The sequence below is a fragment of the Danio aesculapii genome, chromosome 5, assembly GCF_903798145.1.
Source record: "Danio aesculapii chromosome 5, fDanAes4.1, whole genome shotgun sequence".
NCBI classification, from domain to species: Eukaryota; Metazoa; Chordata; class Actinopteri; order Cypriniformes; family Danionidae; genus Danio; species Danio aesculapii.
The window spans coordinates 36,291,569-36,316,748 of NC_079439.1; the positions used below are offsets into that span (position 1 = coordinate 36,291,569).

A 25,180-nucleotide genomic window follows, 5' to 3' on the forward strand; every position below is an offset into this window, starting at 1 on the left:
CTATGGCCACCTACCAGCGCTACCAAGCGCAGGCGCTGGCCCGGCTGCGCGAGGATGGTTCTGACCCAGGACTGAGCATGCGCTCCGCACCGCAACCGACTATGCTCTTACAAAAAAAAAAAAAAAAAAAGTCGGCTGTGTGTGCCCTGGGAAGGACGATGATCACATCCGTGATCCAGGAATGCCACCTCAGGCTAAACCTGGTGATGTGCGTGACGTTGACAAAGTTCGCTTTCTTAACTCACCCATATCCCAGGCTGGCCTGTTCGGCGACACTGGCGGTGAATTCGCCCAGGAATTCACGCCGGTGATAGAGCAGTCGGAGGCGATGGGCGAGGTCTCTATCGGCGGGATTGTATGACCGCTCCCCCCCGCCGAGCCATCCACATCCACTGCTTTTTCGCCGAGGACGCCCGCCCGCAGCTTTGCTTCGCCGCCCCCGCCTGCGCCTCCGGCCACGCGGCTGCGCCGAGCATCGCGCCGGCAACCAGCGTCCCCCGCCCAGGGCGCCGCTAAGTTCGGTAAAACGGACCGCGAAGCGTCCCTGAGGCGGGCCATCTGGGGAGGAGGGAATTTGCTCTTTCCCCGCTGGAGGGCGGGGCACGTTATTTAAAGGCGTAAAAAAAAAAAAAAAAAAAACGCCATCAAAATCCTCAGTGAAAGAGCACTTTTCCCCTCCTCCGGATGTGACAGCCCGAACACTGCCAGTCTGGGACGCTATGCCTTCCAGCTCGCAGGAGCGGTGCATTTCGCCAATGGCTCATGGAGCACGAGAGAACGGTCTCCTTTCTCTCCACTCCCAGCCCCTCTCCTGGAGTTTGAGTGCGAGACGAGAACATCTCCTCTCCTGCTCTCCTGTGGGACCCCAGCGCTCCCCGGATGAGCCCACTCACTCCACGCTGCCCCGCCGCTGGCACGTCAGCGATCGTGCGGGTGGGACCATTTGCGGGGGCTCTGCCTGCCTGGTTAGCGCGGGCCAGCCCATCGCAATGGCTCATCCATACGACCAGACTCGGCTATGCGATTCAGTTCGCTAAACGGCCTCCCAGGTTTACGGGCGACCAGGGTCAGTCCTGCGTCCGCCCCTGTCTTGCGAGAGGAGATTGCTGTCCTCCTGGCGAAGGATGCAATCGAGCCGGCCCTCCAGCCGAGATGGAGCGCGGGTTTTACAGCCCGCACTTCATCGTGCCCCAAAAAAAAAGAAAAAGCGGTGGGCTATGGCTAATCCTATATCTGCACATTTTGAACCGCTGCCTTCACAGGCTGCGCTTCGGAATGCTTACGCAGATGCGCATCACGCGATGCGTTCGTCCTCAGGATTGGTTTGCAGCAATAGATCTGAAGGACGCGTATTTTCATATCTCCACACTTCCACGCCACCGGCAGTTTCTGCGGTTTGCGTTTGAAGGTCGAGCGTGGCAATACACGGTCCTCCCCTTCGGGCTCTCTCTGTCTCCGCGAGTTTTCACCAAGCTCGCGGGGGGTGCCCTCGCGCCCCTTCGGCTCGCCGGCATCCGCACGCTCAATTATTTCGATGACTGGCTGATTTTTAGCCCACTCTCGGGAGCAATTGATTATGCACAGAGACAAGGTGCTCCGGCACCTCCGCCCGTTGGGGTTTCAGGTCAACCGAGAAAAGAGCAAGCTCGCCCCCGTGCAGAGCATCTCCTTTCTCGGGTTGGAGCTGGACTCGATCACTATGGAGGCGCGCCTCTCACGAGAGCGCGCCGAGGTAATGCTGAACTGTCTGAGAGAGTTCGACAGGAAAAAAAGTGGTCCCCCTGAAATTATTTCAGAGGCTCCTGGGGCATATGGCATCCGTAGCCGCGGCCACGCCGCTCGGATTGCTCCATATGAGACCACTACAGCATTGGCTTCACGATCGGGTCCCCAGACGCGCATGGCACGCGGGCCCACACCGAGTGACTGTCACTGCGCTGTGTCACCGCACCCGCACCCCCTGGAAAGGACCCCTCCTTCCTACGGGCCAGTGTGCCCCTAGGTCAGGCGTCCAGGCAGGCTGTCGTTTCGGCAGATGCCTCCAGTATGGGGTGGGGGGGCCGTGTGTAGCGGGCATGCTGCTGCGGACCTGTGGAGGGGAACCCAGCTGCATTGGCATATCAACTGCCTAGAGCTGTTGGCAGTGTTTCTCGCTCTGCGCCGCTTTTTACCGGTGCTGAGGGGGCAACACGTGCTGGTCAGGACGGACAGCATGGCCGCGGTAGCGTATTCCATCCGGATGGGGGGTATACGCTCCCGCTGCATGTCTCAGCTCGCTCGCCGTCTGCTCCTCTGGAGTCATACGCGGCTGAAGTCGCTGCTTGCTATTCACACCCCGGATGGGCTCAACCGTGCGGCCAACTGGCTCTCACGGCAGCTCCTTCCCCGGGAGAATGGTGACTCCACCCCGAGTCATGCGTAAGTATGCACTCCCCCCAGTGAGCCTACTCGCGCAGTTTCTGTGCAAGGTCAGGGAGGACGAGGGGCAGGTCTTGCTAGTTGCGCCCCTGGCCCAACCGGACCTGGATATCAGAACTCTCCCTCCTCGCGACGCCCCCCCCTGGCGAGTCCCTTTGAGAGAGGACCTACTCTCTCAGGGACAGGGCACCATCTGGCACCCTCGCTTAGTTCTGTGGAACCTCCACGTGGGGTCCATAAGACGCGACGAGGAAGACTTAGGTAACCTACCGGTGGCGGTGGTTAATACCATCACTCAGGCTAGTGCACCCTCTACGAGGCATGCCTACGCCCTGGAGTGGAGTCTATTCACTGAGTGGTGCGCTTCTCGCCGAGAAGACCCCCGATCTTGCCAGATCAGTGTTGTGCTTTCTTTCCTTCAGGACAGGTGGAGCGAAGGCTGTCGCGCTCCACACTGAGGGTTTACGTGGCCACCATCTCCGCTCATCATGATGCGTGGATGGCGGCACCGTGGGGAGGCATAACCTCATCATCCAGTTCCTCAGAGGTGCGAGGCGGATGTTTTCCCCCGCCCCCCTCTCATACCCTCTTGAGATCTCGCGGTAGTGCTACGAGCCTACGTGGGGATCCCTTCGAACCACTCGACTCAGTATCCTTGAGATTTCTGTCCTTGAAGACAGCTCTGCTGGTCGTGTTGGCATCGGTTAAGAGGGTTAGGTACCTGGAGGCATTTTCGGTCAGTGACTCGTGCCTAGAATTCGGGCCGGCCTACTCTCACGTTGTCCTGAGACCCCGGCCCGGCTATGTGCCCAAGGTTCCTACCACGCCGTTTAACAATCAGGTAGTGAGCCTGCAAGCGCTGCCCGCGGAGGAGGCAGACCCAGCCCTTTCATTGTTGTGTCCTGTTCGCGCTTTGCGAATATATGTGGACCACACTCAGAGCCTTAGATCCTCTGACCAGCTCTTTGTCCATTACAGTGGTCGGCAGATGGGAAGTGCCGTATCTAAACAGAGGTTGGCCCACTGGGTAGTGGATGCCATCTCCCTCGCCTTTGGGCCAGGGTGAGCCGTGTCCCCCGGGGGTGAGAGCGCACTCCATTACGGAGCATCGCATCCTCCTGGGCGTTAGCACGCGGCGCCTCTCTGACAGACATTTGTAGAGCTACGGGTTGGGTGACACCCAATACATTTGCAAGGTTACAATCTGCGAGTGGAGCCGGTTTCCTCAAGGGTATTAGGCAACCCTTGGTGATTGAGGAAACGATTCGGTTGAGGTGTCGAAACACGCTTGCTGCGCCACTCTCCCTAACCCGGAGATACGTGCGCTTTTTCAGCTTTGTCAGTTTAGTTCCCCATTTCTTTGGCGAACCCTGCAGAGTTCCTCCGAGGCCCCCAGCACCTGACTCAGCGGAGGAGTCAGGTGTTGGCCCGTTACGTTGTCGGCATGCCCGCTGGTCAGCCCGCGTTCTGGGTATAGGTGCCTGCTATGTGTGATCCCCGCTGGCGATCCCATACGTTCACACAGCCACGGTATAGTCCCCCCTTTTTAGGGCAGGCTCGTGTCTTCCCTCCCCGCTAACCATCCTTATGCTAGGACCCCCCCATCTCTGGGCTGGTCCATAGATTGTCACCAGGTCTCCCCTCTGGGTAGCAGGTGAGCTCCGCAGCGTCCTCCCTATCGGGACTGAACGCTTTCCCAACGTACTGTCGTATCAAAACCTTTTTACAGGGTTATTGCGACTCCCCGAAAAATATAACCGTTTCTGAACAGGTAAGTGAGGGCCAGGGGACACGTTGGAAGACTGTGTCTCGGGGCGTTGTAGGTGCGCTTGCTCTACTGCGTGGCACACCCTTCGCCAGGGGCGCAGTAAGGTTCTTTCGTTGTGGCGTTTTCCATAGATTTCCCCATAGTGGAAGTTTCCACATAGCATTGGAGTTCCCCATCCGAAGGGGAACGCTACGGTTACTAAAGTAACCCTTCGTTCCCCGAGGGGGGGAACGGAAATGCTATGTTCCTTCGCCACAACGATTGTCCCTTAGCTGTTGAGCGTGAAAGTCTCTTCAGCTAGAAAAGGATGTCGAGCATGGCACTGGCTGCGTCTTTATAGCATGACTGATTGTCATTGACGCCAGCTGTGCACGCTGACGCTGCCAACTCATTGGCATTTCATTGGCCCGTTTTTATACTCTTTCAGATGATTGGATTCTGACGAAATCCCCATAGTGGAAGTTTCCACATAGCATTTCCGTTCCCCCCCTCGGGGAACGAAGGGTTACTTTAGTAACCGTAGCGTTCTCAAAACTGTAGCCCAGGGCACATATCTTCAATGACCCTGGACTGGTCTTTTTGCACCTTCATCAGCAAATTATCCAAGTTCACACTACAGGATATTAAGCCTAATTTAAACCTTTTTTGAAAATTAAAGAGCTCGCCAACAGGTTGGGTTGGGGATCTGGGGGATATCAGCAGATGATTGGTGCTTCAGATGATTGCTGAAGTGAAAAACAAACATCTACCACAAAACTGGGCACTAAGCTGCCAGTACTAATGTTGTTATATTATATATGCATTACAGTATATTTTTTACAGTATATATTTATTACGAGTTATTTTCCAACTTTAAAAGTCTCGTAATATCATTCAAAATTTTCAATTAAAAATAAAATAAATAAAAAAAAATAAATAAATAAATATTATATATATATATATATATATATATATATATATATATATATATATATATATATATATATATATATATATATATATATATATATATATTTATATATATATATATATATATATATATATATATATATATATATATATATATATATATTTATTATTATTTTTTTTTTTTTTTAGATTATTTATTTATTTATTTTTAAATCACACAATCTGAGAAAACCTGAGAAGGGTGTTTTGGTAAGGGTCACTTTTGGTTAAAAAAAAATACGACAACTGAACACTACAAAAGAAGGAGTAACTCTGTAGGCCACTCACATTTTCATATTAAAGGCCAAAGTCTCAGAATTCTATGACTTTTTATGTGAAGCTGCTTTGACACAATCTACATTGTATAAGCGCTATACAAATAAAGGTGAATTGAATTGAATTGAATTGAATTGAATTAAACTTTAATTATCATTCAAGAAAAAAAGTTCACTGGCTGATGTGATCTTATTCCTAGCACTCCACATAATCAACACATCAACTTCTCCTAAAAAGCCTATTAGACCATATACTTTTAAAACAATTGATGCAATTCCCTGCATGCCATTAATAGAGTTTTCAGATTCCATGAGCGCCATGTTCATTTAACAAAGTGTGTCCGTTACAAAGTTATCATTAAAAGAATGACGCAAGGAAAACTCCTCCACTAAATACTAATCAACTCAAACTGCCTCTATTTTATCATCCTCTCAGCACTCAGCTTCAGTTTATTCAGTGTTATCAGGCAAAATGCTGACAGAAAAACACAGAGGCCTTTTCCTTCGTGCTGTTTGTTCCAGTCAAACATCAGCACAGCTCTACTCACTTCACAGAAGAAACTGGACACAAAGCCAGATCTCACTATCTCTGTAATGATGTTTGGCAAACAAAACAAGTCAGACACATCTCCATATCACTGCTGTGCGCAGCATGAGCACTTTTATCATTCATTACTAATCAAGAAGACATGTTTACATAACCCCTGCGTTCAGTTTGGCACAACCAAAAGTGTTAGTTGGACAGGATATGGAATTCACTGTTTAAACAAGAGAAGACAAAAAAGCTTTAAATTATTTTAAACGAATTATATTTATTCAAAAGATCTCTGTAGACATTGCAATGAACATTATATTCATGTAGTGCAAGTAAAAAAAAAAGTCCTGATAAAAAAAAAAGTTATCAGGGCTCTAAATAGGTTGTTTAAAGTTCTTAAAGTTCCCCTGTTTGGCATATTTAATATACTCTATGTATGTATTATAAGTACACTGTAAAACCCAAAAGGTTAAGGTATCTCAAACCATTTGAGGAAACCGATTGCAACAAACCATTTAAGTTCAAAAAATAATCCTAATGAGTACTGTGAGCTTAATACATTTAAGTAAAAGAAGCAATTTGAGCACAGTAAAACCAAATAAATGAAAAGAACTCAAACCAACTGAGTACTGTAAAACCCAATAAGTTAAGGCAACTCAAACCATTTGAGGAAACCGATTGCTACAAACCATTTGGGTTAAAAAACTAATCTATGAGTACTGTGAACTAAGTTGAAGTAATGAGGTATTTAATCAACTCCTTACCTTCAACACCGAGTTCAAAACTCTTTTTAAATGAGTAGAATTAACTTTCAGTCAATTTTGAGTTAACTATATTAATTTCATTTGATAAAGTTGGCTGTTGGGTTTTAGGGCTGGCAATATATAAAAATTTTGAAAATAAATGGCAAAATACACATCACAATGGTCTGTGCAATCCACAGCTATGATCAATAGCTCTTTCCAGCATTTTGGACATGCGCATGAAAAAATAAATAAATTAAAAAAAAAGATTGGTTGATGGAAACGCTAAGATGTGCATCAATTTTAAAAATGCACATAAAAAACACATACAATTTTTATTCAATTTGAAAAGATGCACAAAAACTAAGATGGAAAACTTACTGAACAAATTCCAGTATGCACATTAAAAAAAAAGGTCATGTGATTTTGTTATAAGAGATCATGTGATGAAAAAATGTGCATGAATGGATAAACCAGCAGGCTGAGCACATTGTAAAACATCTAAAATGTTATTTTGTCCATTATAATATGTCTTAACCATTTCAGTATTATTGTTATTAGTGACCTTTTTGTTCCCGTTGACTCATTGGATGGAAATGCTGCTTTATTCGCATGTTTTTTTATGCGATATTCCAGTTTTGAGCAAAAATTCAATTCACATCTTTGAATGGAAACATAGCTATTGACTGATTTAATACAATGGATGCTGAAAAGTGACCAAGCATTCAGGATGTTCACCCAAAAATTACAATTTACACTTGAGCGGTCCACAACTTTTATGGATTTCTATTTTCTGTTGAAAACAAAATAACATATTTTGAAAAATGTTGGGGAAAAGTAGCCATTGACATCCGTACAAAAATACTTCCCATCATTCTTCTGTATATTGTGTTCAAAAGAAAAAAGAAGCTTTAACAGGTTTAGAATAAGTAAATAATGGATATTATAAAAGAGTTTTAATTTTGTTACTCCACTCTGTTTTTTTTTTTTTGTTTCTTTTTTTGTTACTTTGTTAAAATTGATTTGGAATTGAATATGAACACTGTTTTATGCAGTAAAACACAGCTGTACAAATTTCAGAAATAGTGGAGTTTTTGTTTCCCCAAAATAATATAAAACATGTTGGTTATTTTTTTATTTATTGGTTATTTTAATATATATTTTAAATATTATATCCAGTATGGAATATGACTGAATTTAGCATGCTAACACAGTCCAAATTTTAATCTCTCTGATTTAATTAAAAAATATTTGCATTTCAAAGATGAACAATAGTTTTGGAATGAGGAAAAGACGACAACATTCTAATTTTTGCATGTACTTACTAACTGTTAATGTATGTTTGTTTAAACAAACAATGAATGTTAGGAACACCATTTCAACTCAAAATCTTAATGAAAAGTTTCTAGGGCTTGTAATATGTTCAGACAAAAATGTTCTGGCATGTTTTCATAGTGACATTAAGGGTTTTGCCAGGTGATTTGTTTGAAACTTGCTCTCCTTTACAGTGACTCATTAAACATTCCTCTCATGTATCCGCACACCAGGTGAGACTCGGGTCTGGCCGACAATATCCAGACACACCCTGGCACACAGGGCCATGCTAACACACACACAGACAGACTCAGTACTGAAGGCACAGGCTTGAACTGAACCCACTCAGAACTGAACCCACTCAGATCTACTGAAGGTACACACAAACATGCATACACACACACACACACACACAGACAAACGATTACTGCGGTTAATAGCGTCCACACCCACTCGCTTAATTTCAAATGCCATGGCAACAGTGCAACAACTGCAACGATCTGGTATGTGTGTCTGTGTTCCCAAGCATAGACTCACATCCTTGCAGTGATGTTAACCACAGATGTTATATCAGAAACCAATTGCTTGAAAATGCATCTTTTCAGGTTGTGTAGGGACATATTTCTTTATGAACATTTACTCGCTGTCAAGTGGTTGTAAATCATTATGGGTTCTCTTGAACACAAAATAAGTCATTTTGAAAAGTTAGAAACCAGTAGGCATGAAATCCACAGCAGAGAAAAATATAATGGAAGTCAATAGCCACAAGCTTGCAATGTTCTTCAAAACAACATTTGTGTTCAACAGAAGAAATGAACTCAAACAAACTTAGAAAGTAGTGCAGGGTGACTAAATAAGGACAGATTTATTTATGTATTCATTAATGGGGAAGGGGTTGCTTTATCCCTTTAAGGACTACATACTTTGACTACAGACATTTTTATTACACGATAAACTATTTAAAAATTAAGCAATATAAATAATCTCAATGTCAATTGGCTCTATCATACCCCTGGTGCAATTAGGGGCAAGACGTGTTTGATGCCATTTGTTGCTATTTTCAGACCAGCACAACCCTTATTTTCACATTTTGCGCCACGTTGTTTAAATAAATCCATTTGCACATCCTATGTGGACTCATGTGTGCGGTGGTCTATAAAGGAGGTGTGTTAAGGCGCAATGTTGGCACATAGCTATTTCGAAGAACTGAAATAGACCACACCATTGACCATCTAAAACCTGCTCTAAAGTCCAGCGCAGAGCACGTTAGTTATGTGCCTATGTAGGTTCAAGCGCTTATACATTGTTTAATACAAACAGGATTTACAGCAATACACAAATATCTTTACATATGAAAAAAAGAAAAGGATTTAAAAAAAAATTAAAATTAAAGGATTAAAATGTTACAAAAAATATTATTTTCTACATAAAAATATAAAAACCACTACCCCCATACCTTCTTCACCTTGGGGGGGCTTTTTCAATTTATTCATGACATTTGCATTTGTATAATGTTATTATTAGTAGTAGTAGTATTTATTATATGCATATTTATATTTGTTTTATTAAAAACAAGCTGTCCGCTTGTCAGGTTTTAAAGTAGTATGCGTCACTATATGGGGCATAGGAATAGGGCGTGTGTTTGGCTATAACTCTATAACTATAAATGGTTTTTTGACCACACTTCGTTATTATTGTTCATTTATTCATTTGCTGGAAATTTTGAAACAAATCTTTGCGCTTAACAAACAAAATTAAATATGTAGGCTAATGGACTTTTCCTGACTCCACCAAAGTAAAGGAGTAAAGAATTAAAGTAAAGAGAAAAAGAAAGTAAAGAGGCCGAATGGAGGACGCTGGTTCTTTATTCTCGTGCTGCAGATGGTCTGTTTAACTGTTTGCTGGCTCGTGAAGCGTTCAGTCTGTCCACTAACAAAGTCAGTCATGTAAATAGCAAATGTGCCATGGTGAGACGCAACTGATGCACATTATTCTCAAAACATACCTGTAACTCATTAAGAGAATAAGCACAACCCTGTTAGACCATGCGTCAGGGCGCAGAGCGTATTTTTCCATCCTTAAAATAGCCAAAGTGGATTTGAACACACCCTTAATGCTTTTGCGCCATGTGCTTTGGACTTTGTGCCTAGATTGTTAAAACAGAGCCCATTGTCTCAAAGTATTAAAATAATAGACCGACGTAATTAAAGCGCACATAAGTTACCCCTCTTTTCATATTTAATAGAAGTCTTTTGAGTCCCCAGAATGTGTCTGTAAAGTTTCAGCTCAAAACACCCATCAGATTATTTATTATAGCTGTTTGAAGTGTCTATATTATAGCTGAAAATAAATTATTGCTGTTTTTTTTGTACTGGCCCTTTAAGGCTAGTCCTCCCCGCCCACCGTTCCCATGTGCCTGTCAGCAAATCGCCGCCCTCGGCTGCCTCAGGAAGCACATCTCACGTAACGTGTGTGAGAAATACTACAGTAAGAACTTTAACAATCAGTATTTGATGCATTTTTTTGTGGAGTTGCAACAATGAGTCACACACAATGTCATTACAAAGTTCACGCACACACACAGCGAGGACACACACACATAGCGCAGACACACACACAGAGATAGAGACTGCGCATTAAGCTTTGCACTTGTTTTGCACGCATTTGTGACATAATACTGATAATCTCCACTGCTGTATGAATATCTGTTATGTTAATGTACAAATTAAACCCGATTTAACGTCCACAAACCGCGATTGAAGCGTCTTCTTTTATAATTGTTCTGACACGCGCCTGTGCTGATTAGGTAAATCTGAAGTGAATCGCTGTAATTCATTACACACATGCTCTGTTTTAAAACATTTTAAACATGTAAAACTCACTCTTGATCACATTTGATGAGGATTGATGATCCTAGCGAACTGAACAGACCTTTTATTCCCGATTGCTTTTCGCTCGTCCTCTCTTGTTGATATGATTATACACGTGACTACCGGACATGTTAATGCGCGCAGCTGTCAATCAATATTGGTGGGCGGGGGGACCGCACTCCTACGTAAAGTTGCGGTCGATCTGAAAACCGCTCCAATTGGTCCACCGTTTTTATGTTGTTAAATTTGGAAAAAAAAAGGACTGGGTGTGTTTATATCACCCCAATATGACGGTCTATACACTATACTTACACACATTTCTGTCCAAACAGCTTGTAAAGTAGATTTTTCACCCTAGGTGCCCTTTAAAGTAATACAACAACATTGCAAAATGTTACACACTACACTTTTCATTTGCAACATTATTACCCTTAATACACATGCTCACCAAACAGCACTCTGTGTGTTAATGACAGTTTGAAACACTTCTGCTTTTATATAAATTTCTTGATTTAGTTTAATTATCAAAAAATTTTTGCACCCTTAAAGAAATCTTTAGTTTTCACAAGGCTTGGTGCAGCTTTTGGTTAAAGGTATTCAGCTACTAATGACAAAGAATAACTAATTTTGATATACAAATGTTTGACCTTTGTTACCATATCAGGATCGAAACTGGGAATAAATAAGCCAAATCTGAATCAATACAATTAAAACAATGAAGCTCAGTCTGTGTCCATGTACACATGCGACAGGAAGCTTGTGTTCTGGACAGTGAATGCACTCGGGATATTTATTGTGTGACCACACACAGCAATCAAAAGATGCATTGAGCAACTACAGGACAGTCAATACATTGAGCAACTTCTCCTTGAAGTCAATCCTGCTCATCTGAAATAAGCTAGAACGAATTTGTCCGCATTGTTGGAACTGTTCAGCTGATCAAGGATCACATCATTGAAAGTGTAAAACCACACTAGATACTACTTACCTACAGGGGGGCCAGGAACACCTGAAAGCATTTAACACACACACACACACATACATTCACAGAACACTAATTGCTTTTAGCTCTGAGTGAATGAGACTGTTTGTCTGCGATGGCGTACTGGGAGTTGAGAGTTGACACTATGCAAGTCTGCTATAAACTCTCAACATATCCTCTTACAATAACACATTATCTGCATCGCAGTCACACACACCTTAAAAAGCTTACACAACTAACACATAGTGGCCCTCTTTCATAATGAGGTCACAGAGAAGGATTGTGCGACTCTCTCGTTCACCCCACACACACACTGTGATTATACAGCTGAGCCAGCAAATGATGAAGAGCTGCAGAACTCACAACGGCCCCCTGTCCCGGGATCAACACCTTTCAAACATCTACTCCTGCAGCCCTGAGGTAAAAGATGTTGGCTGGTAATAATAATAATAAAAAAAAAACGAGGTTGCAAGTTTGATACAGGTTTATCTAGCAATAAGCATAGCTCAAGTCTGTTTGGATAAATGTGTCAGCTAAAATAACTTGTAGATAAGAAACTGAACTGTGGTTTCATGGGTTTGAAAATGGCATGGTTATTAACCCAGATCATGCACAAATTGAGAATGTAGAGCTTGAATGCACTATAAGGGACTGCGTAAAATAGTGTGGCATATGTAAATGTTACTCTAAAAGTACACTGACTGGAAATTCAGGCCGAGGGAGCTGTAAATAATTAAACAAGATGGAAAAAAATACTTGCAGTAGTGTAATGTTTTCTTAGGAATAAACCAAGGAAGTTAATGAAGGGGATAAACCTTAACAGCCAGGTAAGGTGCTATTCCATTACAAATCTTTAAGCTTAGAGTACAGAAAGAGCTTTATTCTTACAATGACTAGAAATGATAACCATAATACTGCACACCCAGAAATTGTAATCAGGGGAAAGCTTGCAACTGGGAGTGTTTACTTATAATGGACAATAGATCCTTTCAAAAAACAGGCTTCCGCATTTAAATGATACATTTTATTCTAATATGTATCCTTTAGGTACAATAGGATACATAGTAACACTTATGTGGATACAATATTAATGTGCACCTTTTGTACATATTAGTCAGACCCCCAAATTTTTCGTGATTTATTATTATTTTTTTCTTGTGATTTTTTTGCCATAAAAATTATTGCTTTTGTGGTGATAATTTCCAGACATTTGCGGACAATTTTGCAATTAAAAAAATTGTTTTACTTCAGCTAGAATAAAAGCAGTTTTAAATTTTTTATTAACCATTTTAAGGTCAAAATTATTAGCCCCTTTATGCAAAACTTTTTTCGACTGTCTACAGAACAAACCATCGTTATACAAGAACTTGCCTAATTACCCTAACCTGCCTAGCTAACCTAATTACCCTAGTTTAGCCTTTAAATGTCACTATAAGCTGTATAGAAGTGTCTTGTAAAATATCTAGTCAAATATTATTTACTATCATCATGGAAAAGATAAAACAATCAGTTATTAGAAAGGAGCGATTAAAACTACTATGTTTCGAAATTTGTTGACTAATAATTCAGGGCGGCTAATAATTTTGACTTCAACTATATATATATATATATATATATATATATATATATATATATATATATATATATATATATATATATATATATATATATATATATATATATATATATATATATATATACACACACATCTTTGTCTTATTTTCCATATAGGTAGCCTACTGTCTTAGATGTGCAATCTGACACAACGACAATGACACAAATCATAAATATAAAGCTTCATCTTTATTTTGGTCTCTTGTCCAGACAAGATCTAAAACGGTAGGGATTTAGCCAAAGGAAGATTGTATAACTCTTATTTTTATCCACGATCTTACTTTTTCTGACATCATGTACCTTACTCTTGACATGCGTTGTGGCTTCCCCTACTGTAATACACCTAAAACACGAACTGCCGTAAAACTTGTCAATGGCATGGAAGAGTTTTCTCTCATTAACTGCAGGAAATGAGTTAAATGAAATCATGTATCGATTTGACGAACATCGTAATATCAGGCTTACACGTAAAGCACAAATAATGTCCTTCAATTTGGTCACGTCCAGTGGCTGTCATCCTTGAACCAATCTTTATCATTGTAAGCTGCTTGCTTTTCTGTTTGTTCCATTGCTCCGTTTATTATATGTTTGCCCCATTTTCTTTTGCAGCCCAACATACAAAATGCCCAATTTGCGCCACAGGATGTCTAATGCCATCTTTGCTTTGACTTCACATGTAAACCCTTCCATGTAATGTCATTTTTCGAGAGACACTCAAATACATCATGTGCACTGCATATGCAACGTCTAGAAACAATTGTCATGTAAAGCAATTCATTGCAAACTGAAATAAATATAATTTTATTATATGGTTTGGAATTGGATCTTTATGAGATTATTTACATTTTTTGCGATTGTTTTGCATTTAATTGAGAATTTTGCAGGATCTCAAAAATGTGCAACTTTTTGTTGATTTTGCGTTGGATTCAGCAATCGCGGAACTGCAAAAAACTAGGGGGTCTGATTAGTACCTAAAGGGTTAATATTTCATCTTAAAAGGTTCAAAGTAGTACCTAAAAGGTACAATAATATACATTTTGAAACACTATAACCTTAGTGACAGCTTTTGAATTTTGATTTGGATCCCACTGATTTTCACTGCAAAAAACAACAGATCAAACACTTATTTTATGTTACACAGAAGAAAATAAAGTCAGGTTTGGAATGATGTGAGTGTGAGAAAATGATTACAGGATAATCCTTTTTTCAGGTGAGCAATTCCTCTAACACACAACAGCTGAACCTATTTCCAGAGAGATCAGAGAATTTCACAAGACTGCAAGATAATGAACAACTGAAAGAACAACTGAAAGTATACAGTTACTAAATCATTTTTACAAGTTATCCTTTTCTAAACTTTCTGTTCCTATTCTTTTTAAAATTATAAACAGAATGCAGTTGAAGCTGGATGACCAAAATAGTTTCTCAGAGTATTACGCACAGCCATAAGCAAAGGTAAAAGTCTTTGATAAATGCATTTTGCCATCTACTCCATAAGTCAGAATAAAAGAACAGAAGAAAAAACAAGCAAACAGGAAATAATGGGGTAGACCTTAAAAAGAGAGATAACATCAGAAAAACAATGATAAGAGAAAAGAGAAAAAAATGTGGAATAAAAGACTCACGTAAAGTGGCACCTCTCCCCTGCTGAGCTCCATTACAGCAGCAGCACCTGAAAGGAGAAAAAAAACACATGTATAATACATGGAAAAAAGACACACGCCCACAAATAAACCAAACACATCTGCAGAAATGAGCAGAACAGACCCTCACATGAACAATATAAAAGGCCAGTTGCAAAACCCTGAGAGAACAAATGCCTATTCACTACAAAATCAAATCATGACATTTAGCTAAACACTGACACAGAGGGAGAAATACAGTACACAAGGAACAGAAAGGCCACCAAAGACAGAGTATTTAACATCGCTGACACCACTGGCTCATAAACAATCAAACAAATATAAAACAGAAGGACAGTCACAATGAAACTGTACTGTCTGTTTGTCCGTCCTTTCATTTTGCTGACTCATGGAGTCACCTGACTTCTCTTTTAATTAGGGCAAATCCTCAGAGAGGGATGGGAACAAAAACCTTGCCTTTAAATTGGGACATGTTCACATGGCTGTGCGGACAACAGAGAGCTTAATCTTTTGATCCTCCAAATGTCAGAACACAGCGGCCATCAAAACGCAGCTCTCTCTCTCTCTCTCTGTCCGAACACAACTGCCTCTCTCACAGTCAACAGGTGGGACAGCCGCCCCGACAGATGATACATGTGAACATTGTTTTACTATAATTGGTGAAACTATGCTTTTATCTCGAGTAAGCTGAACCTGTAAAAGTTTTTCTTAAATGATTAAAACTTTAAAAAATGGGTTTCAAACTAAATAAAATGGGTTTCAAATTATTTTTTAGGGCATTCTTGACGAAAGAGAAAAAAAAGAGTCATGCATGTTTGAAATAACATGAGGATAAATCAACAGTATGGTTTTTTGGAGTGAACTGAATCTCTTTAATTAAAATTTTGAAAGCTGGCAGGACAATCTAATATTATACGCTAGCTTGAAAGCAAAAGTTATCTTATGAACAAACTATACACATACTGTGTAATACACTACTGACCTGATTCTTCACGTACAAGCGGGCGCAACTATTGGAATCTTTTTGGCTCGAGACTTATGGTCTCATTCACTTCAGTTGATTTCTAGACGGTAAAAACAGCTCGTTATGCTGCTTGACGTTGCAAACTGATATTTTCTTATTGTGTTATTCTACTTTTTATGTAGAATCATGAACACACTTGTTTGACCGTTTATCATTCTTAATCATTTCTACATATACGCAAATGAATTGTAAGTTCTAAAACAATCACAAAAACGAGTGCACTTCCACATCGCAAAATAAGGTCAATACACGTTTAATAAAAGAGTTTGAGATTAATTGAGCGTGTGATATTGTCCTGTTGGAAGTAGCCACTACATGATGAGTAAACGGTGTCATAAAGAGATGGTCAAGGTCAATAACAACATCAAGGCATGTTGATCAAATGATTCTCATTTTAAACAACATCAATTGCAATTAAACCTTTGATACCATGAAGGATAAATCCATGCTTGTAATGTAATGCATGTAATTTACATCAAATTCTAGCCCTCCCATCCAAAATATCACACCAGAAATAAAGAATCGTCAGACCAGGCAATGTTTTTCCAATTGTCTATCTTCCAATTTTGGAGTGTCTGTACAAACTGTAGCCTTAGTTCTCTGTTCTTAACTGACAGGAGTGTCACTGATGTGATCTTCTGCAGTGGTAGCTCTACTGTTTCAAGGTTTGACCTGTTGTGCTTTCAGAGATTTTAACTTATTCTGCAGATCTTGATTGCAAAGAGTGGCTGCTTTAGTTACTGTTCCCTTTCTATCAGCCCAAACTAGACTAGTCATTCTCCACTCACCACTTGTATTACCTTTTTTCAGATAATTCATTGTAAACCCTAATGATGGAGGTGTGTGAAAACCTTTGAAATGCTCAGACCAGCTATCTGAAACCAACAACCATACCACAATCATTTGTTTAATTATTGTCATATCGGCAACTTAAGGCCAATTCATAACAAATGAAACACATCTTGCAGTTTTTACATGATGGTTTTTATTATTAAGATATAACGAAATACAAAACTACATAACACTGTGTGAAAAAGTGTATTCCCCCTAAACCCAATAACTGATTGGGGCACCCTCAGCAGCAATAACTGCTATCAAGTGTTTTCAATAATTGCAATGAGTCTGTTTAAGCACTGTGGACGAATTTTGGCCCACTCGTCATTGCAGACTGGTTGTAATTCAGTCACATTAGGGTGTATGTGTGTGACCATGAACCACCTTTTTAAGGTCATACCACAGCATCTCAATTGGATTTAGGTCAGGACTTTGACTAGGCCACTAAGTTCATTTTGTTTTTCTTCAGCCATTTAGAAACTGATTGCTGGTGTGCTTTGGAGTTCAATTCAGTTTGAATTCACACTTTTTCCACACAGGCCTATGTTTTGAATTTTGGTTTCCCTTAATAATAAAACCCTTCATTTCAAAACTGCATGATGTGTTCACTTGTGTTATCTTTGACTAAAACTGAATATGATGATCTGAAACATTCAAGTGTGCCAAACATACAAAATAAAAATCAGTTAGGGGCAAACACTTTTTCACACCACTGTATATAAATAAAATGTAAAACATCTTAACAAACAACATCTATTTCAGCCATTTAATTAAAAAACTAGTTAAATGACTTGGGACAATGGAATCAGAAGCTCAAAAATAAGTTAAAAAAACTAATAACATAAATCTGTAAATCTATTTTAGGTTCTAGATGCGGTCTTCACATATACATTAGGATGTTCGGTCAAGGTCACAACGTTGAGTAAAAAATGTGTTCTTTCTACAGATAAGTTGCATAGGTGTGTGAGTTACAAAGCAAGGTTTAATTTTTGTGCAAGACATCGAAACAATAGTGTCGTTTGTTGTTTTCACACAAATGTTAGCATAGTGGATGACATTTCAAGGGATGATGACGTCTCAGGTAACTCAATACAGCCTCAAGATCCAATAACACAGACACACACACACACGCAAGACAGAAACAATGAATATTACATAATTACACCAACACTGAACATATCCCGATATACATATTGCATATAAATGTATACTCATGCAACAATGAATGAGTAAATAAGGAAATTGTGAACCCAAGAGAGAAACAGAGATGAATTTTCGATGGCTTCGCCTGAAGCTCACAGACTTATCAGCTCTGATCAACCTTTAGATAGAGACTGAGCCCTGTTACACAATCCCAACCAGTCAGGGGTGGGAAGGAACATCTCTCCTCTCTCTATAGCCCAACATAATAATCCAACAGGTGCTTTGGAGCCCAGGATATTAGAATAAACTTTACGAGATCTTCGAGGCTTTCTAGTTATTCATGCATTTCTTATTATTATTAGGAGGAATAATGAGATCACACTTATATTCCTCTCACTCTCACTCACGTGCACATCTGGAAATTGAATCCTACCTGGGATGCATTAAAGGAGGTGTTATAGATTTTATGGTGTGATTAGCAAACCATGGTGTTTCAAAATCTAATAAGAACAACTAAAAAGTGGACTTTATTATACCAGCTGAGCAGCAGTAACAAAGGTCATTAAAATAAACTCATACGCAGTGCGCGCACACACACACACACACACACACACACACACACACACACACACACACACACACACACACACACACAAGATGGAGATTTAGTAAAACTATTGCAAAAACAGAATAAACAAGGCAGAGACAAGAGACAGCAAAAGGACAAAACACAAACAGAGTCAGTGAGCACTGGGGAGAGAGAGAGCAAGTGAGAGGTGCACTGAGTGACCCGTGACTGCTTTAGTTTCTCTGGGTGAAATCAAGCTGACTTCAGCCTGACACGCTCAGATTCCACCTGCAGTCTACTGACACATGCCAGATGTCTTCTGTATCACTCTGCCTAATGAAGAATCACCACAATTATTATTATGTCCAAAAAGGTAGCAAAGAAAAATATTACGATTTTGAAACTGAATGAAATGGTGACTGGGTGAAATAAAGGTTTGGATCCCACAGCACCCAGAGTTAGTTTGTTCATATGACTTCTGAGAGGTAATGGCTAAAATGGTTGTAAAACAGAAGTAAATCTCAGATTATATGCAAATATTAGAGGAATAAAAAACAACAGAAGTTGCTTTAAAAATGACTAAATATTCAAATATTAAATAACAGATTTAACAAAACGCACATCAAAATTAATATAATGTAAAAAGCTAAAGAACACAAATATAAAGAAGTTATCTTAAAAAAAATAACTAGTGTAATGTAAATAATAGTCAAATAACACTGCAGGATAACAATGGCTAAATGGCAGATTCTTAAAGAGCACATATTTTACCCCTTAAACAAGATATAACAAACCTTTGGTGTCTCCAGAATGTGTATGTAAAGTTTAAGGTCAAAAAACACATCAGATTATTTATTATAGCCTCCAGAATCTGCCCATTTTGGTGTCCGACTACATTGTAACTGTTTTTGTAGCCTGTGGCTTTAAATGCAAATGGGCTGCTTTTCCCCACCCACTGCTCCCACATGCGTGTCTGCGTCTCATCATGGTTTACGTCAGATAAACAGCACAGTGACAGAGACAGACTCGGATGAAGCTGAAATTTAGTTCCAAGTATAAAATACCAAGTAAGTTTATTTGATGTATTTGTGGTGGAGTTTATTCAAGCCTTTCTGAAATGATGAGTCTCACACAAATGCCGTTTGCAGTACACACACAGAGAGACATATTAGCGTTTACTGACACCATGCGGCCGTGGTAATTATAGCAAGTAAGAACTAAATATCGATTTTACTGTCTTTATTACAAACATGCTCTGTTTTTAAAACGTTTTAAACTTAATAAACTTTTAAAAATCTCAGAGAGTTGTAACAATTATGTTAATCCCAGTTTATTTCCCAAAAATTTTTTTGTGGACATGTGTGTACATGTTATTATAGAAACATGACGCCTGTCAATCAATTCAGTGGTTGTGGAAAACAGCACCCCTAAGTCACAATGTAGTGGGCCTTAAAATCACTGGGATTTGGGTCCTATTTTAACATCAGGAAAAATTAAAAAAAGAAACTTGTTGTGTTCATATTACTCCAATATGACAGTGGACACACTATACCTACACACAGATCTATCCAAACTGCTTACAAAAGTTGATTTTCCTCATAGGTGCCCTTTAAAATGATTATAAAACAGTAAATGTAATAGTTTGGGTTTGGTTAGTATTTCAAAACTATGGAAATGAATGGTGAATGGGGCCAATAAATAAAACTATTATTGATATCTCAGTAATATAGTCAAATTTGTAGTAATATTTATAATGGCAGGTTTCATATTTCTTAGTTTTTATACACCTCAAATATTGGCACCCCACTAGAACAGTTTTTTTTTAACTCTCACTTGAGCTCAACTTGATCTGAACCTGGAAATTTCATGTAAAACAACATTTTTCCCTGTTAAACAGCATGAATGTGACTAGACTAACATTGGTCTTCTGTGATATTCACTAGCTACCCTGTAGGCCTATGAAGCATTCTTTTGTTGCCTCTGTTTGTTCAGTATTCAACAGAGCAAAGAAGAGAGACAAAGACTGATGAGGAGCGCACTTCAAAGTGCCTTTCATGCCAGACCCTCCTATTTCTCTTTCTCTAAAAGTAAGGGCTGGGACTCTCTCTCAGGCCACGCCATTCATGCAGGATACAACAGGGGAAAGAGGAAGTCAAAAATCGCTCCAGATTACCAGGACACAATGCCATCGCCCCTTCTTCGCTCTACGTCCTCCAGTTTGGCTCTGGAACATCAACTGGCCTCAAGCGTGTATCCAGATTGCTTTAAACATAATCATGGCTGCAACCCCAACATTGTACAATCAAGTGCTTAAAACACTTCCGATGACAGCTCTGCTCGCTATATGAACACAATCAGAAAGATTTAATCAAATGGACTAAAGTGATTTCATTTTGATTAAGCAGGAGAGAGCCTTGCAGGTACATCTACAAGACACACGCTACAAGGTTTTTTTCCTTTGTTTTGTTTTTAGGCTTTGCATACAGAGATGACAATGTTTTGATATGGTCCAATTAACCAATACATCACCTTTGCCAATACATCAGACTTTATTGAAATTATTCTTTAAATATAACCATTAGTAAGCTTATATGAGACTTTCCTTGTGGTCAATGCTTCCATTAAAAAAACAAGCCACACATGTGAATCCAGTACCTGACAGTGAGCAAAATGACCAATTGTGGTTTGTTATTTCTAAACAAGCCATGTTTCCCCTTGGACACAAAAGCTGGTGTACTTTAGAATTAAAGCTAGGTCGACACAAGAGCTCTTTGGCAACCAATAACAATACGTTTGAACTCCTTCATATGTTTATACAGGAATATGCACTGTTTTTGATTGACCATGATTGCTGTAATATAGCATCTAACAAACCTTTTCATGCAGGATGTTCCAGTCATATTTAATGCAATTTTTATGCTAGTAACCAAGCATGTTGTTTTATGCTAACATGCTTATAAGCAATTCCAGCGTTACGGATGTGACATTTGCAGGAAAATCTCAAAGCATCAATTCACAGAAAAAGTATGTTAACATTATATAGTAACATCTGTTTATATATTCCAAAACAACTAACCACAGAGTTACGGGATCAGAAAAATATTAAACTGTACATGCGATTAAACAAGTCTGCGGGTTTACAGTATACAAAATACTTGTAGAAATTCTGTGAATTTAACTGCACAACCCAAAATAAATAATGCTAATCAAAAAGATAAGAGTTGGATCACTACAGAAAAAAAATGGTCGATTTTATTTTATTTGAATTTTTTTTCATTTATGAGGAAAAATCTCCGTTATGGATGTGACATCTGTCTGTTATGGATTTGACAGATGTGAAATTGCCACTTGTGTGATTTTGGTAAATCAAATATAATAGTTTGAAACATTGACAGAAACATTTTTGAGCATTTCTAAAGTATTGTAAAATACTTGCTTACACAAAAAATGTAGAAGCGGTTTCGATATTTTTGCGAAAACTGATTTTTTTATGGCAAGCTTAACATTTGCATGGAATTGCTCTTATATTGTTTTTACAATGAAACCAACAAGCAAAAAAAAAACAACGACATAAATGTTTATTATTAACAAGCAATCCCATCGCATATTTAAAATAACCTGTTGCTCTGTAAACTATATATGTATTGTACTTAAAATAAATGGAATCACACATACTATTTTTTCCACATTATTTTATTAATATTAATTTAATTAATTATGATTGTTGGCAGTTCATTCCGCTGTGGCAACCCCAGATTAAAAAAGGGATTAAGCCAAAATAAAAATGAATGAATTATGATTGTTATTTTTTACCTCAAGCAAGCTCCTTTAAGTCATTGGGATTGAAATATCAAATGAAACACAAAAGTTAACTAAAACGCATGTCATCTTCTGCTTTAATAAATATTTTTGGATAGTAAAATGTTCAAAATTAGTTTGATCAATTTTCTGTATGTCTCTCATTTACTGTACATGCAATATATGAGTCTGATATCAGCAATAGGCAAGACTGATTTCTTAACATCAGCAATGGCAATGGCTATTAAAAAAAACATATGTTTTGGCCCAAACAACCAAAGGCACTGCATTACACATGCCAGACTAAAAGCTTACAATGTCACTTTTTAAAAAAAAAAAAACCATGTGCTTCTTTCATATGTAAACAAACAGTCCTGTGCTTTATCCAAAATCATTTACTGTTCAGTACATACTGCGTTTACCTTTTAAACTTCATGACCATTAAAATGACTTTCTATACTGTACCTGACAAAAGTTGTTGCCTATCCATGTTTTAGAAACAGGAAATAATAACTTGACTTCTAGTTGATCATTTGGTATCAAAAGTGGCTTATATGAAAAGCAAAGGCCTCTAGATTACGCGTTGATTTTTAATTATTTAATTAGGACTGTAACGTCTGACTTTGTTCAGATAGAAGTATTGTCACTTAACAGGAATAATGAACAGTATAGAACATAAACTGAAAGTACAAAGTAACCCAGGTGCATCTCATGTGCAATTTTATTTGAATTTGGACATGAACATCTGTTTGTCTCATCCTGTTCCTCTCCCATATTAGTATGCACGTAGGCTTATTCAGATACATGATTGTGGTCAGCAATTGTTTGCCTTATCACATACTCACTCATGCCTATAGATTAAATCTGTTAAATCCAAGCAGGGGTTTCACATATGTGCATTTCTATGGTTTACACAGAGATGATAAATGCATCATTTTCAAAGTTAGCATTTTCAGGCCACCAAAACACTACAGTAAATGTCGGCTTGATAGCGCATATTTTTATATATGTTTGTAGAAATAGTTGTAAATAAGACATTTTAAATATGACTTTTGACAACAGCTTTTAAAAGTTAGTTAGCGAAGAAAATAGTTTACAGAGGCTCAATGAAATGTGTTCACTGAACCTTTCACAGACATCTTTGTGGACTTGCAGAACAGATAAATGAATGTTCCATTGTTTGTTTACAAGATGCGAAATGAATACAGACAGACATAGACCAGTTATCTAATTCAGATGTCTAAATCAGAATATTGGATAAACGTGGACGTTGCAAGCAAGTGAGTGTGTTTACATGACTCTTCAACATAACAGCAGAATATACTGTACATGTAAACACACGGTCGTGATTATTGCTGCTGCAGTTGTCATTAATTGCTGTGATGTGTCATATGAATACCAAAGACACTGCACTTTAACTACACCATTAAACTACACTGCAAAATTACTCAAATGTGCAAAAGTGGTTAATTTAATATTTTTGCTAGTTGTTAGTTAAAATAGTTGCAAAAATAGTGATAAATTCACCTTCTCACTATTTTGACATTTTAAATGGGCGTAAACTAAGATGCTTTATTGATCAAAACATTTGTACAGTGGGCTTCAGTTCCCATAGCTGCGACTATCAACTGACTACAAACAATGACAGCTTTCACTGGCGCTGTCTTTTCCCATGAACAACTTTACAGAAACTCCAAAACATATGCAACATTGCTCGAAGGCAAACACAAGGAGAACTTCAGAAGCCGCGGGAAAACTACTTTCCAGCACTTTAATACAAGTAAAGTACGCCGCACCTGTACTAGACATATGAGAACACCTACCTCACTCCATAGGAAGGTATTTTCTTCAACTTCTCAATGTAAAGCGTTCAGGTTGTTTGTACAAAGTATCCTGACTGATTGAACGTCCGTACATCCGTGTGCGTGACTTGCACTTGTACAAAGCCGAGTTTTTTGAATGGTCACAGGGGGTTGTGGATGCGCCACCGGAGTTCACTCTCTTCTGCGCCGTGTGCGTGTGATGATGGCCCTGCCCCTAGTGAGCCTATTAACCAATCCTACTACGGCGAGGGCTTGGCTCATTAATATTAAATAGGCTGCTTGACTGGATCCTGTAGAAAGGTAACCAAGCTACGTCACTATGAGCGAATTAATTTTCAGGAGAGAAACCCTTAGTTCATAAGCAGAAATTACTTAAATCTCCTTTGTTTTTTCCCCATTTTCTAACCCTAACTTGCTAAATTTGAATCTCGTTTCCTCTATTAAACGTACTAGAAAACTAGAAAAGATAACACGACAACCTTTTTAAGGACACATAAACACTTGTCGATTAGATATTTTTCTCTATTATGTAATATAATTCATGTAAACCCATTAATGCAAACCCACGTATTTTGGTTAATTTTTCTGTTATTGTTATTAATATTTTTTCTCTTTATGTGAAATTTACAATTAAGAGATATAATTGTCATATTTCCCTGTTATTTACAAGTTTGACAATGAACAAGAGAGAACCCCTCAGCATAGTAGGACTCATTCGTTTCAACAGGAGAGCGAGAGAACTACCTACAACAGCACAGTCACGTGTTTGGGGACCGTACATTGTTTCAGGCTGGTTTTCCTAGAGGGGTTGATAATCCATTCTTATTTTTGTCATGTTCAGACATGTTACAATAATATTTTGTCAAATTGTTCCGCGCTA

The 25,180-nt window shown here is 39.2% G+C and overlaps 1 protein-coding gene across 1 annotated transcript in view; it reads right to left on the reverse strand.

Moving 5' to 3' along the window:
- The window catches only part of arhgef28a (Rho guanine nucleotide exchange factor (GEF) 28a), a 124,481-nt gene extending 99,988 nt beyond the window's left edge, over window positions 1-24,493 (reverse strand). Inside the window, exons 1-2 of the mRNA XM_056458065.1 lie at window positions 24,301-24,493; window positions 15,093-15,139 (exon numbers count right to left, since the gene is read on the reverse strand). Of these exons, the coding sequence (XP_056314040.1) occupies window positions 15,093-15,125 (33 nt within the window). The 5' untranslated portion in view covers window positions 15,126-15,139; window positions 24,301-24,493. The remainder of the gene's footprint in view (window positions 1-15,092; window positions 15,140-24,300) is intronic.
- Window positions 24,494-25,180: the final 687 nt, after the last annotated feature.